At 43.1% G+C, this 13,227-nt stretch overlaps 1 protein-coding gene across 3 annotated transcripts in view; it reads right to left on the reverse strand.

Moving 5' to 3' along the window:
• Positions 1-13,227, reverse strand: part of LOC109918661 (cadherin-related family member 3-like) — a 62,109-nt gene that overhangs the window by 14,799 nt on the left and 34,083 nt on the right. For all 3 annotated transcript variants that reach the window (XM_048608054.1, XM_020518590.2, XM_048608055.1), the window contains 3 exons: positions 6,787-7,025; positions 4,890-5,061; positions 1,157-1,404 (listed from right to left, as the gene is read on the reverse strand). In XM_048608054.1, coding sequence (XP_048464011.1) covers positions 1,157-1,404; positions 4,890-5,061; positions 6,787-7,025 — 659 coding nt within the window. The remainder of the gene's footprint in view (positions 1-1,156; positions 1,405-4,889; positions 5,062-6,786; positions 7,026-13,227) is intronic.

Genomic DNA, 13,227 nt, shown 5'->3' on the forward strand with positions numbered 1-13,227 from the left:
GGAGCGGGACTCTGGCAGCGGCATGGCGAGGGGCTGGAAAGCCTGGAATGGGATTCTGGCAATGGCATAGAAAGGGCAGGAAAGCCTGGAATGGGACTCTGGCAACGGCATGGCGAGGGGTTGGAAAGCCTGGAAAAGGACTCTGGCAGTGGCATGGCGAGGGCAGGAAAGCCTGGAATGGGACTCTGGCAATGGCATAGAAAGGGCAGGAAAGCCTGGAATGGGACTCTGGCAACGGCAGAGAGAGGGCAGGAAAGCCTGGAATGGGACTCTGGCAATGGCATAGAGAGGGCAGGAAAGCCTGAAGCGGGACTCTGGCAGCAGTGGAAAAGAAATTTGGACTCTGTTAAGTTATCTTTCTTTTCATTTTATTCTAAGTTAATGTGAATGGCACCATGTTTGTATGGTAAAGGTACACACTTCTCACTGTATTTTTACATTGAAAACACGTGACAATAAATGATTCAATTCACCTGGGTCATTAAGGACTTATTAAAGCTCATTTAAAGGAGAAAGACTGGGATTTTTCCAGTTAGCTTTCCCCACAGGGCTATGTTTAACTGCTTGGAGGTGGCTTCCTTGTGGCAGACTGGTGGGGATGGAGGGGGAACGTTACAATGTGCTGGTCAGGCTTAGACACTTTCCCTCCCTGTTTGCCAGTCTGCAACAAAAGCCACATGTCATCCTGTATACCGGTTATTCCCTAACCCCATCCTCAATCATCCCACAACAATGGTGATCTGGTTGAACGACCCACTCTTTATTTGAAATTCAAGAAGAGGTTGGAGAGCGGGTGCTCCCATTTTGACGTGCCCTCACCCCTCACTTGTCATCAGAGCACCTCCAATCAGAGGCCTTTCAATTCAAGAGATTGGATGGGAAGCCCCTCTGCTGCCCATTAATTGGCTACTTTGGGGGCAATCACAATGAGTGACCATATCCCATACACTTTCAGGCTTTTGCTCATTTTGAGCCTGGCAGGAGCACGCCAGGAAAATTCTGCTTAATTGTACATTGTGAACTGATTTGTCTTGAACTCAATTATTTCTTGCTTAGTCAAAGTAAGAAGCTAGAGAGCTTTAGAAAGTTTTGTTTTGACTTCGATTAAAATATCACACTGAAAAGATCTCTCAGCTCTCCATTCAGGTGTACTTACAGTTGTCATGGTTTCTTGAGTACTGGGTGTAGGGACAATAACTCTGATGTTGATCTTTACTCTCCCTGTTTGTACAACTTTCCTCTTTCGGCTTCCAGCCAGAAGGTTATCATCGGTTATTTGAATTAGAAGGTTATAATTTGTGACTTTGTCAACACCGTGTGTGTAGTCAAAAGGAAGGGCAAGTATCAGCTTAGTGATGTTTGATCCAGCACTGGGAGAGAGTTGAAAGTGGTTGTTGATATTACCTAGCACAGGAAATAACTTGATTAAATGGCAAATAACTGTGGAAAAAAAATCTGTAAGGCTTTTAAGGTAACTTCTCCTACGTTTCAAGTTGCACGTTTGTGATATGGTACTTGCAATAAAAATGGTTGACATCAACACTGAAGAAAAGGTAGCATTTCTCATGTCATTTAGTCTTTAAAACAGACAAATCAAGAGAGATAACAATTTTGTAGAGCTGGATGAACACAGCAGGCCAAGCAGCATCAGAGGGGCAGGAAGGCTGACGTTTCGGGTCTGGACCCTTCTTCAGAAAAATCAAGAGAAAGCTTTGCCCACTGGTCAATAACATTAAAACCTTAATGCTTTAGATAACCAACATCCTGAAATAGTTGGCATAATGCTGCAGTATTTGAGACAGGATTGAGTGCTCTTAACATTTTTTTGATGTACAGACACGCGAGCAATTAATTTCAGGGCGTTTTTTTAAAACAATGACAGACAAAGGCTCAGAGTAAGGAGAATGTTTCCACGATACATCGATTATTATACTTGTGCAGGATTAGCTCGTTCCATATTTAGATTATTTTCCCAGCCCTGAAATAACATGGCAATGGTGAGCCAGTCAGGAAATTGAGGCAGGATCAGAAAATTGAGATATTGGGGGTCAAGGAAAGTCGCGTCTAATTTTTGATCCACGGTTTGAACGGTAAGAAGGGGCTCTGACTAGTGACCAGTGGGAGGCTTATTTGCTTGTATTAAAGTTTTATGTCCTAGTCTCTCCTCATTGGTATGCAGTTTACTATTCGTTCACACAGAAGAGACAAACTAGACGGTGACAATTCTCAACATGAAAGTCAGCCCAGTTACTTGGCTGCTTCAGACTGTCACTTGCTTCTCTGGGCCTCCATCTTGGCCAGCAGTCCCCAACATCTCAAGGTATGCTAACCTCACTGGGTTAGCAGACTAAATCCACAATATAAAGTGGCAACACATGTATGACTGTGAGATTCTATGTCAAAACAAGAGTCGCCCGTGCCACCGATATGCCCTCAAAAGCAGTTCCTATTTCTTCCCCTCCCACTACATGCACTGTGAAGAGCTCCATTTTGATTGCATCAATCTGGATAAAGCTGGAATAAGAATCTGCACCTTAGACTTCCAAAGATAACTGTTTGTTTATTTTTCCATTTCAGCTCCAGCATGGATGGCCCTACGATTGTTCAGATTATCAATCATCACTTTCAATAACCTGGGACCAAATATAATCAAGGTGACCATGCTATCTGTATCCCTGCCAGTAGATCACAAAGGATCAGATACAATCATAACTATTCCCATCCTGACACAGTGCCTTGGTATTGTGGGATCTACATTTGAGTTAACAGCCACAGGTTTGATTGAACATAATTATATACAAAGGATTCAAGAAAGGACATGTTGCCCTGTAAGGGAACTGCAACAAGGTTTATTGAGAGTGTTCTGAGGAAGGGTCACCAGACCCGAAATGTTAACTCTGTTTTCTCCTTCATAGATGCTGCCAGACCTGTTGGGCTTTTCCAGCAACTTTGTTTTTGTTCTTGTGTTATGAAGTTTGGGAATTGTTAGAAACCTTTTTCTATTTGTTCACAGGGTGGGGAAATCACTGACTAGGCCAGCATCTATTACCCATCCCTAATTGCCCAAACTGCCGCTAACAGTCACCCACAATGCTGTGTGTCTGGGGCCACATGTAGGCCAAACCAGATAAGGATGGCAGATCTCCTTCCCTAAAGGACATTAGTGAACCAGATGATTTTTTATGACAATCGACAGTGATTTCAGCATTGTCAATAGGACAGCTCTTTATTCCAGATTTTTATCAAATTCACCTTCCACCACCTGCCCTGCTGGGATTCAAATCCTGAACATTAGCCAGCGTTTCTGGATTTCAAGTCCAGTGATGTTACTAATACTCCATCCCACACACCTTAGTGGATGCACTATGAGAATTGGAAAATGGAATATTTGGACAATTCTGGATAGAAAAAGAAAATTAACCATGCGGCTTCTTGGAACTCAAACTTCAAAAAGAACATGGGATTTTCTGCTCTTAACAAGAAGCCAAGTGACTTTGGGAGAAAAAAAATCTTTAAAAAGTGATTATATTTTGCATTATGATCTACAATTTCTAGACAAACTGTGTCTTCCAGTAAACTGGAAAAGTAACTCCAAGCTGGAAATAGCAACTCTGCCTTTCCTGAGAAGTGGCAAATGAACAGTTCAGACTGATTTCCTTCTGAATCTAAAATCTGGTCTGCAGAATATCTGTCACTTTGCGACTTTCAGCAACTTAACCTTGTCAACGGGAAACCAAAGCAACTGTAAAATGTCAACCCATTCTATCTTCACTAGTTTGGACTCTTGATCCAGAAGGGTGTTTTCTTCTTAATTTTTCAAAAAAGTAATACTCTGCAGAACTATGTGGTCTCACCTCATCTGTATATGAATGTGCGTGTGGTAGGATTAACGAATATAATTAAGTCTCTTCTGTACCTTAATCGATGACCTATTTTGATACTTACTTGTATAATAAGCTTATTATTAAACTGATTTTTTTAAAGATTGAGGAAACCTAGCAAAAGTTTCTTTTGTTCTAGGTAACAGTTTTAAATGCTTCGATTATTTCAGTGATGAAGTAAGACATTTAAACCTTTTGTACAGCTCATAGGCTTGATTTCGAGTGGACTCCTTTCTTTAGCATAGTAATGGCATAAATAGAGGGTGGTAAGAAATTAACATCGCACCTGGAGCCCCACAGAATCTGGCTCCAGTTCCATGTGATCTGATGTCTTTATAACCTGGCTGTCTGCTCAGTAGTCATCCTTAGAATAAGGTACAATTCCCATTAATTTACAAATCCCAGCTCTCAAAGAAAAGGATTGAAAACAAAAGCTGCCAGATTACAACCGGGAGCACAGGACAGCATGTTGCCGCACAGCACGAGGGACATGGGTTCAATTTCAGCCTCAGATGACTGCCTGTGTGGAGTTTGCACGTTCTCCCCATGTCTGTGTGGGTTTCCATTGGGTATTCTGGATTCCTCCCACAGTCCAAAGATATGCAGGTTAAGTGGATTGACCATGCTAAAAATTGCCTCATAGTGTCCAGGGACATGCAGGATATGTGGATTAGCCACAGTAAATGCGGGGTTACAGGCGTAAGGTGGGATGCTCTTTGGAGGGTTGGTTCAGACTCGATGGGCTGAATGGCCTCCATCTGCAGTGAAGGGATTCTATGACTGTCTGGATCTACTGATATCCCACCAGCTATTTAATTCAGCTAAACCACAAACATTTTCTCTCTTCCTGCAATATAATAAATGAGATCTGTTCAGGTTGAAGAGGAGAGGAAATAGGAACAAAGAGACACATATATGGAAAATGAAAAACCATAGCGGCAGGCATACCTTGAAGGGATGTACCCAAATAAAACAGGAATGATCCAATCAGGCAATTCAGTTACATACCTGAAGTTATGAAGTAACGGAAAGACTGAGGGGAGGAATCATGATCTGTACAGGCCAACTGAAACCCTTGAATGTTTGTACCCGAAGCGGTGTCATCAAGAATCATCATCGAATAAAACTTTGGAAGACAGTCAGGTGGTTCATCATTGGCCGGAAGAATATTAACAGTGACCTAGAACACAACAGCATTTAACTAAATTACTAAATTTCCTCAAAGACAGTCCAACCAACCCAAAACCTATCAGTTATCTCCTGCTGATCTGTCAAATTCTATTCACTAACCACCAACATGGCTGATTGAACTTAGATCATTAATACCTCTTTGGTTGCCATCAAAGCACCTCCTGACTTTGTCCTCTTCCATTCTCTATCATGTAAAGAATCATGGCCTTGTAATCAGGACTTGCAACCCTCCCTGAACATTTGTTGTTCTATTAAAAAGGATGTTTCCTGCTCCAGGAAATTAAGCCAAAACAACTCCTGTACTAATGCCTCAGTCAAGATTAGCCAATTCAACACAGTGCAGGGATCAAACAGGAGCCATTCCACAATGACTTGTCAATTGAGGAAAATATCATTTCCTCCAATCCTTAAATTATAAGATGGAACTCTTTTGATGAGTTAGGCTGCAGTCAAAAGTTCAATTCAAATGTGAACGTGCAGTTGTGTGGGGGCTCTATGTTAAACCACTTCTTCCTGAACCTTTCCCAATGTGACTTTGTTTCAATGACTATGACCCCTTCTCTCTGAGAGCTGTGAAGGGGGTGTTGACTAGCTTAGAGAATGTGGCAGTTGGAGTTAGCTATGAATGAGATGGGAGGGTAGTGGCGTGGGGCTCTGAAACTAAAAGTTCTTATTGACTTCTTTTGGAGCAGCCGTCCAGGTTGGAAAGAAACAGTTCAACCACAAACTCTGAAAAAGAATGTGAAAATTCAGAAGGGCCTATCATTCTTTACTCCACAGTTGGGAAACCCTGGGTTTACACTTGCTTTGAATTTTATACAACTTTTCTGCCATAGTTAGATCTTGCAGATGGGCGATCTTACAAAAATGAAATTCAAATTTTAACTGAGTGGATGTTTTTCTTCTTTGTACATTTAATTACTTTGCATATCAGAGGTGCAATCTTTCATGCATCTGTGGAGACTTGATATAGTGGAGCTTGTGGCCTATGCCTTTAACCAAATGTTAACTGTGCGGGATTTATCACTCATCAGTTAATGATACTGGTCAGTTCCGAATGAAAGAATTTCTATGTACGTTGCAATTTTCACAACATCAGAGTGTTCCATAGTGGTACATAGTCAATCAAATAAACACAGCAGCCAATTTGAATGGAGCAAGTTCTCCACAATAGCAATGTGTAACCCTTATTGGTGAATGAAAGATGAGGACATTTTGCAAGGATGTGAAAGGCTGCAGGATCAGGGTGAAATGAGAAATAACTCATCAGTGTCATCTTTTACAGGTCACTAGGAGTTGTGCCTCTGGGAAGTGATTTGGTTAACCATGCTCCTCTAGTGTTGCAGCATTCTGGCTCCATCATCTCTCGATCTGGCTAAAATTCAAGAATGTGTTTTGCAACTAGGCCAAGAAAATTCCTGTTTTGTATTAAACGGAACTTGCACAATTAATACCTCCGCAATGTCAGCCAATGTCAACAAGTGAGTTACTGATCCATTCAATCATAGGACTGACTACCTTTTGATGCCAGTGAACATTTAAAACCTACCAGTGAAACTTTAAACAAATTATATTTATTCTGTTGAATATCTGACTGTTGGTTTAGTTTTAATCAAAGCAATGACCCCTGCCCACCCTGTTCAATAGTTATTGAATGTTTTTACTGCGATGAGATTTGCAAGTGGACTATCCTTCTGCATTAGAAACCACTTACAGTAGCTGTAGCAGCCTTTGGATCATTGGAGTCTTTATCAACAGCTTGCACTGTCAGAAGATACTGGACAATTGCCTCATAGTCTGGTTGAGCCACAAGATGTATTTCCCCTGAGGCTGGGTTTATCCAAAATAATTGACTATAGCCCAGAGTGCTTCCCCCTCCTACTAGTGAATAAATGAGTTCAAGGCCTGGAAGATCTTTGTCCTCTGCAAGCACTTGTCCAATCTTTGTTCCTACTGGAAAGCAATGAACATAAAAAGCTATTAGTAGATTACACTGTATATTATTAGTTCTTCATTCAATCTGCAGAAATCTCTAACCTTCTTCCAGCTCACAATTACCTTGTAGTCGCCTTGCGTCTAGGCACTAAACTCTGAAAATACCTCCCGGAATCTCGTTACAAAACCTCCCTCGTCTTCTACAGTTCACACTTTTAAACTTGCTTTTATGAACAAGATTTTGATCACCTATTGTAACACTTCTTTATTTAGCTTGCTGCCAATGTTTGCAGGAGTTTGGGATCCTTTGAAAGACACTGTGACATTGCACTACACCAAAAGGTGCTTTATTTATGCAAATCATTGTTTCCCACAGTTGCCCTCAACTAGCATCTTCCAAACACTTCCATCTAGAAGGACAGGGCAGCAGATATATGGGAATACCACCACCTTCAAGTTCCTCTCCAAGTCATGCACCATCCTGACTTGGAAATATGCCACTGTTCCTTTGCTGTCGCTGAGTCAAAATCCTGGAATTCCCTTCCTAATGACATTATGGGTCAATAAATGCTGACCAGCCAGCAACACCCATATCCCACAAATGAGTAAAAAAAAATTCATACCAACAGTGTTTCTCCAATGGTTAATGATACCCTTGGAAAACGTAGATTGCTTCAAAAGCAAAAACATGCAATTCCCATTTCTTTTCTGCTGGTGAAGATTTTCCCAACTTTTTGTGCAATGTTCTTAGTCTTACACTACTGAAGAATCTTCCCATTATTTATTATACTGATATAATACATTGTCTATGCCATATCCTCTAACAATTTTTATTGATGGATATCTTTGCTCATAGTATTCCCATTTCCGCATGAGAACACAGTACACAATATTGCAAAAGCAAAATGTTGTTAATGGTGGAAGACTAACAGAAAGTTGTTGGAAAATCTCAGTGGGTGTGGCAATTCTCCCACTTTCCAATTTGAGTATGCAGTATTGCAAAAGCAAAATACTGTATATTCCCTGGATGGCAAGTCCTGGCTGGTTGAAGACCAGTGGCAGCAGCATAAGTGACCACTTTAGTGCCTCAATTGATCTCTGGGAGGCAAGGCCATCCACAAAGCTTACCTCTCTAAACCTGATCCAAGCAAGGAGAGATAACTATGGGATTTCCACGCAGCATCCTCACACATATTCACAAGTACCTCTGAACTTTCTGGGGTGGGTGGGAAGGCTTAAAATCCAACACATTAGCTGTATAGCAGAGAAGGAAAGGAATATGACTTTAATTTAATATTGCTTGCAGGTCGTTAGTTTTGAAGGATTGTGATAAATGTATTTGTAGTGATTGCAAAACAGGTGGATCCTGTTGACTACAAGATGCTTGATTAGGGCTATTCACCTGGGCCAATCAAGATCGCCTGGCTAACCAATATTAACAGGGGATTTAGATTCTTCTTGGTTCAGGGGACTGACTCCGAGCTGGGTGACCACAGTCAATGCAGTGTGCACAAGTAAATAAAGGGTGATATGGTGATGGGATACTGGCCTCTGTACAGTTATTTCAGTGGCGATGGGAGAAAACAATATGTTCCTGACTCACAATTATCATCTTGGAGTTGGGGTAAGCATTCTGGCATCGTGCCTTTATTTGGGAAGCTTGACTTGTTTGATCCTGCTGTCGAAAACTGGTCCCAGTGTGTGGAAAAAAAGGTATGTTTTTTTTTTCTGGGCAAGTGACCTTGTGGCGGATGAAAAGCAATGAGTAATCCTCCTGACTGCTTGTGGACCTGTAGCATTTTCATGTATAAGGGGCTTTACTTTCCCAGAGGCACCAGACACTAAAACCTTCCAAGAGTTGATGGAGTTGTTTAAGGAATATTATGACCCCAAACCTCTTCTAATTCTGAAACATGATCAGTTTTATTCAGCTGTTAGAGAACCAGGAGAATCCGTGTTAGGATTTTGGACCAGGTTAAGATGACTGGCGGAGGCATGTGATTTTGGGTTAACCCTGAATGAGATGCTGGGAGACCGTTTGGTAACTGGGATTAATTATGTAACCATGCAGAAGTGCCTACTAGCTGAAGCCCAACTGGACTTCAAACAGGCAATACAACTGGTGTTGTCATTAGAAAATGCAGAAAGTGGAGCATGGGAGCTACAGGACATCGTAATGGAAGTGGAGTACCTCATCTCTCTGACTGAGTTTGGGGAACACCACTTGAGTGTAGGCAATCACAGAGCATCACATAGGGCATGTCCTGAGCAGAGGAACTCTAGGCCAAGCCACAACAGAACCCAACAGCAAAGCCGAGCCTTGGCCAAGTGGCTATAAAGTTCTTCGGGATCTGGGTAACCAACCCATTGAAGTTGCTGCTGGTACATGGACTCGAGACAGCAAAGAAGTCCTACAAGGCCTGACTTGAGTAAGAAAACTCATAGGCCAGTACCCAAGAGAGTGAATGCCCTGGAAAGTCCCTCTACATGTGGGTTGGAACAAATAAAGTGCTTAGCGATGTCCAAATCAGAACTGATGTAAATTAATGCTTGGTTAAATGGTCACCTAGTTCCGATGGAGGTTGATACCAGCTCAGCCGTATCTGTTGTTGCAGTTTCTGTCTTTAACAAGATTTGCCCATGTCTCCAACCCTTAAGTTCACGCAAGACCTTAGCCAGACTGAGAACATACACTGGGGAGCCATCACAAATTAAGGGCACAACTTCAGTTCCGGTTTCCTATGAGAAGTAGTTGGTGCAGTGACTTCTGATGGTAGTAAAAGGCTCAGGCCCAAGCCTATTGGGGCACAATTGGTTGAGAAAGATTCACCTGGATTGATTCAACATTTTTCAATTAGAAAGTGGCTGGGTCAGTGAACTCCTAATGAAATACCCAGGAGTTTTTCAGGAAGAGCCAATGCAAACAGGATTCAAACCTTTCTGGACCCAGCAAAACCAGATCATCATAGAGGATGGCATATTTTGTGCACAGCCCAGACTCTCACAGAAGCCAACCTTCCATCCATGGACTCCATTTACACAGCTCACTGCCACAGAAAGGCTGCCAACATCATCAAAGACCCCTCCTGGCCTGGTAATGATCTCTACAACCTCTTCCATCAGGCAGAAGACACAAAAGCTTGAACACACGCACCAATAGGTTCAAGAACAGCTTCTTCCCTGCCATTATTAAAGTGATGAATGGACTCTCTAACTTCAAATTATGTTGATCTTGCTTCGCACACCTCCTGTGCAGTGTAACCCATATATGCCTCATTCTGTCTAAGCACCCTGTGTTCTGTATGTCCTTACTATGATCAGCCTGTGCTGCTTGAAAACAAAGCTTTTCACTGTACTCGGGTACATGTGACTACAATAAATCAAATCCAGCCAAATTACTATGGTGAGCAAGCGTGAATGTCCCGTGTAAAGTTTGCTGCCAGATACTGGCTGAACTCCACCAGGGTCATCCAGGGGTTTCCAAGATGAAGATACCAGCAAGAAGCCATGTATGGTGGCCAGGGTTGGATGCCAACATAGCTACATTGGTGGGCCAGTGCCCAGATTGCCAACAAGGATAACAATTACCACCAGCGCTACCCCCATATTCGTGCGATTGGTTGGGTAACTCCTGGACTCAGTTGCATGTCAACAATGCTGGTCCTTTCATGGGCTGACTGTTCCTGGTCATTGTGAATGCCCATTCAAAGTGGTTGGACGTGCATAAAGTGTGTTTGGCAAACTCTCAGGATGGCAATTGAGAAGCTGCGAGCATCGTTTGTGCTACATGGACTCCCAGAAGTATTGGTCATGGACAATCATTTTCCAGCAGGCAATTCAAATATTTCCTAAAGTTCAATGGCATTTGGCACATAAGGACAGCTCCATACCATCTGTCATCCAATGGCCTGGCAGAAAGAGCAGTCCAAACATTGAAGGCAGGCTTAAAGAAGCAGCCTACAGCTTCACTCAACACCAAACTGTCCCGGTTCCTGTTCGATTATAGGACCATGCCTCACACAAAAACCGGCATAGCTCCAGGGGAGTTGCTGATGGGGAGGAGACTCTGCATCAGGTTAAACCTGATATTTCCAGATCTGGGGGTAGAGGGTGAAACAGCAGCAGGCATGCCAATGCCAGCCACATGCCACCTCTAAGCAAGGGAGACAATTTAAATCGTTTTGTGCCAGAACCATGGAAATGGCCCTGTGTGGGTATGAGGCGAGGCTGACGCAAGGTCAGGTCCCATCACTTACAAAGTTCGGATAGGTGATACAGTCCTGAACAAACATGTGGATCACTTGAAAGCTGTTACCTCGCAAACGGGGCAAGAGCAAAACATGCCTGACCCCTCAGAACAAACAGAAGACTTGTCAGAAATCGTAGGTTCTTCCCTTCCGTCTAGTGTTGAGGAAGCCTCAGAGTCTGATATGGATGCAGCCTTGATACCATGACTGATGGGAGAAGAGGAGGAAACTCTCCCGAGATGCTTGGGACGCAACAGGCAGACTACAGTCCAGTACATGCTGCCTGTATCAGAGTCCGAATCAGAGGAACCAGGCTTGGGGGTGATAATGTCACAGGAAAAGCTACAAGAGAAAGACTAGGCCTATATCCCCGGACTTAGAGGGGGACGGATGTAGTGATTAAAACCAGGTGGATCTTTTTCACTATGAGATCTTTGATTGGGGTTGTTAATCTGTACCAATCAGGAAGCCCTGGCTGACAAATATAAACAGGGGATTTTAGAATCTGAGATAACAAGGTGTAGAGCTGGATGAACACAGCAGGGCAAGCAGCATCATAGGAGCAGGAAGGCTGACGTTTCGGGCCTAGACCCTTCATCAGGAATGGGGGAGGGGAAGGGGGTTCTGAAATAAATAGGGAGAGAGGGGGAGGCAGATAGAAGATGGATAGAGGAGAAGATAGGTGGAGAGGAAACAGACAGGTCAAAGAGGCGGGAATGGAGCCAGTAAAGGTGAGTGTAGGTGGGGAGGTGGGGAGGTAGGGAGGAGATAGGTCAGTCCAGGGAGGACGGACAGGTCAAGGGGGCAGGATGAGGTTAGTAGGTAGGAGATGGGGGTGGGAGGAAGAACAGGTTAGGGAGGCGGGGACGAGCTGGGCTGGTTTTGGGATGCGGTAGGGGGAGGGGAGATTTTGAAGCTTGTGAAATCCACATTGATACCATTGGGCTGCAGGGTTCCCAAGCGGAATATGAGTTGCTGTTCCTGCAACCTTCGGGTGGCATCGTTGTGGCACTGCAGGAGGCCCAGGATGGACATGTCGTCTGAGGAATGGGAGGGAGAGTTGAAATGGTTCACGACTGGGAGGTGCAGTTGTTTATTGCGAACTGAGCATAGGTGTTCTGCAAAGCAGTCCCCAAGCCTCCGCTTGGTTTCCCCGATGTAGAGGAGGCCACAACGGGTACAGTGGATGCAGTATACCACATTAGCAGATGTGCAGGTGAACATCTACTTGATGTGGAAAGTCATCTTGGGGCCTGGAATGGGGGTGAGGGAGGAGGTGTGGGGACAGGTATAACACTTATCTCCCCAGTTCAGCGGACTGACTTGCTGGGTTCTGTGTAATTATTTCAGCGTTTATTTCAAATTTTGTGGAAATACCCAGAGAGATTTCTTCAAAAGAAATCATTGAAAGTTCACTTTGGAGAGTCTTTTTTTTTAACATGGACTCCTAGGAATCATGTGACTGGTGATAATTGGTGCTTTACTGTAGACCCTGCTTGGACAGTTTGAACAGTGACTGACTTGGAGAGATTCTTGTTTTATCTGGTCTTCAGTTGGCAGAAAGCTTGCTAAGAACAAGCTCCTAAACTGACCTCCCCATCTTTGAAAAGAGAAGCCTCTTGTTGAATTAAGGGTGAAAACTAATTTTTCTTCCGAGAGTGTGATTCAAAGAACATATCTAATTGTATTTCTTGAGCAAACTCTGTCTGTAAGACTTCAGAGACAATGGCTGTACTATTAGTCTCTTATTACATATGCCAGAACATCAGAGTGGCAGAGTCTCAAACATCCTGTGTTTTTATCTTCTTGCCTTCAAGAATAACTGAATGCAAAAGTGTCATCATTCATGAAAGCTGATGTCTGCATAAAAACATGACTATATGTTCACCAATTATTGCATCTTTATTTTAAAAGATTTATTCTGATAATAAACCAGTAATTGCATTTATTAAGAAACCTGGCTGATATATCAG

Source organism: Rhincodon typus, chromosome 18 (genome assembly GCF_021869965.1).
Source record: "Rhincodon typus isolate 14 chromosome 18, sRhiTyp1.1, whole genome shotgun sequence".
NCBI lineage: Eukaryota > Metazoa > Chordata > Chondrichthyes > Orectolobiformes > Rhincodontidae > Rhincodon > Rhincodon typus.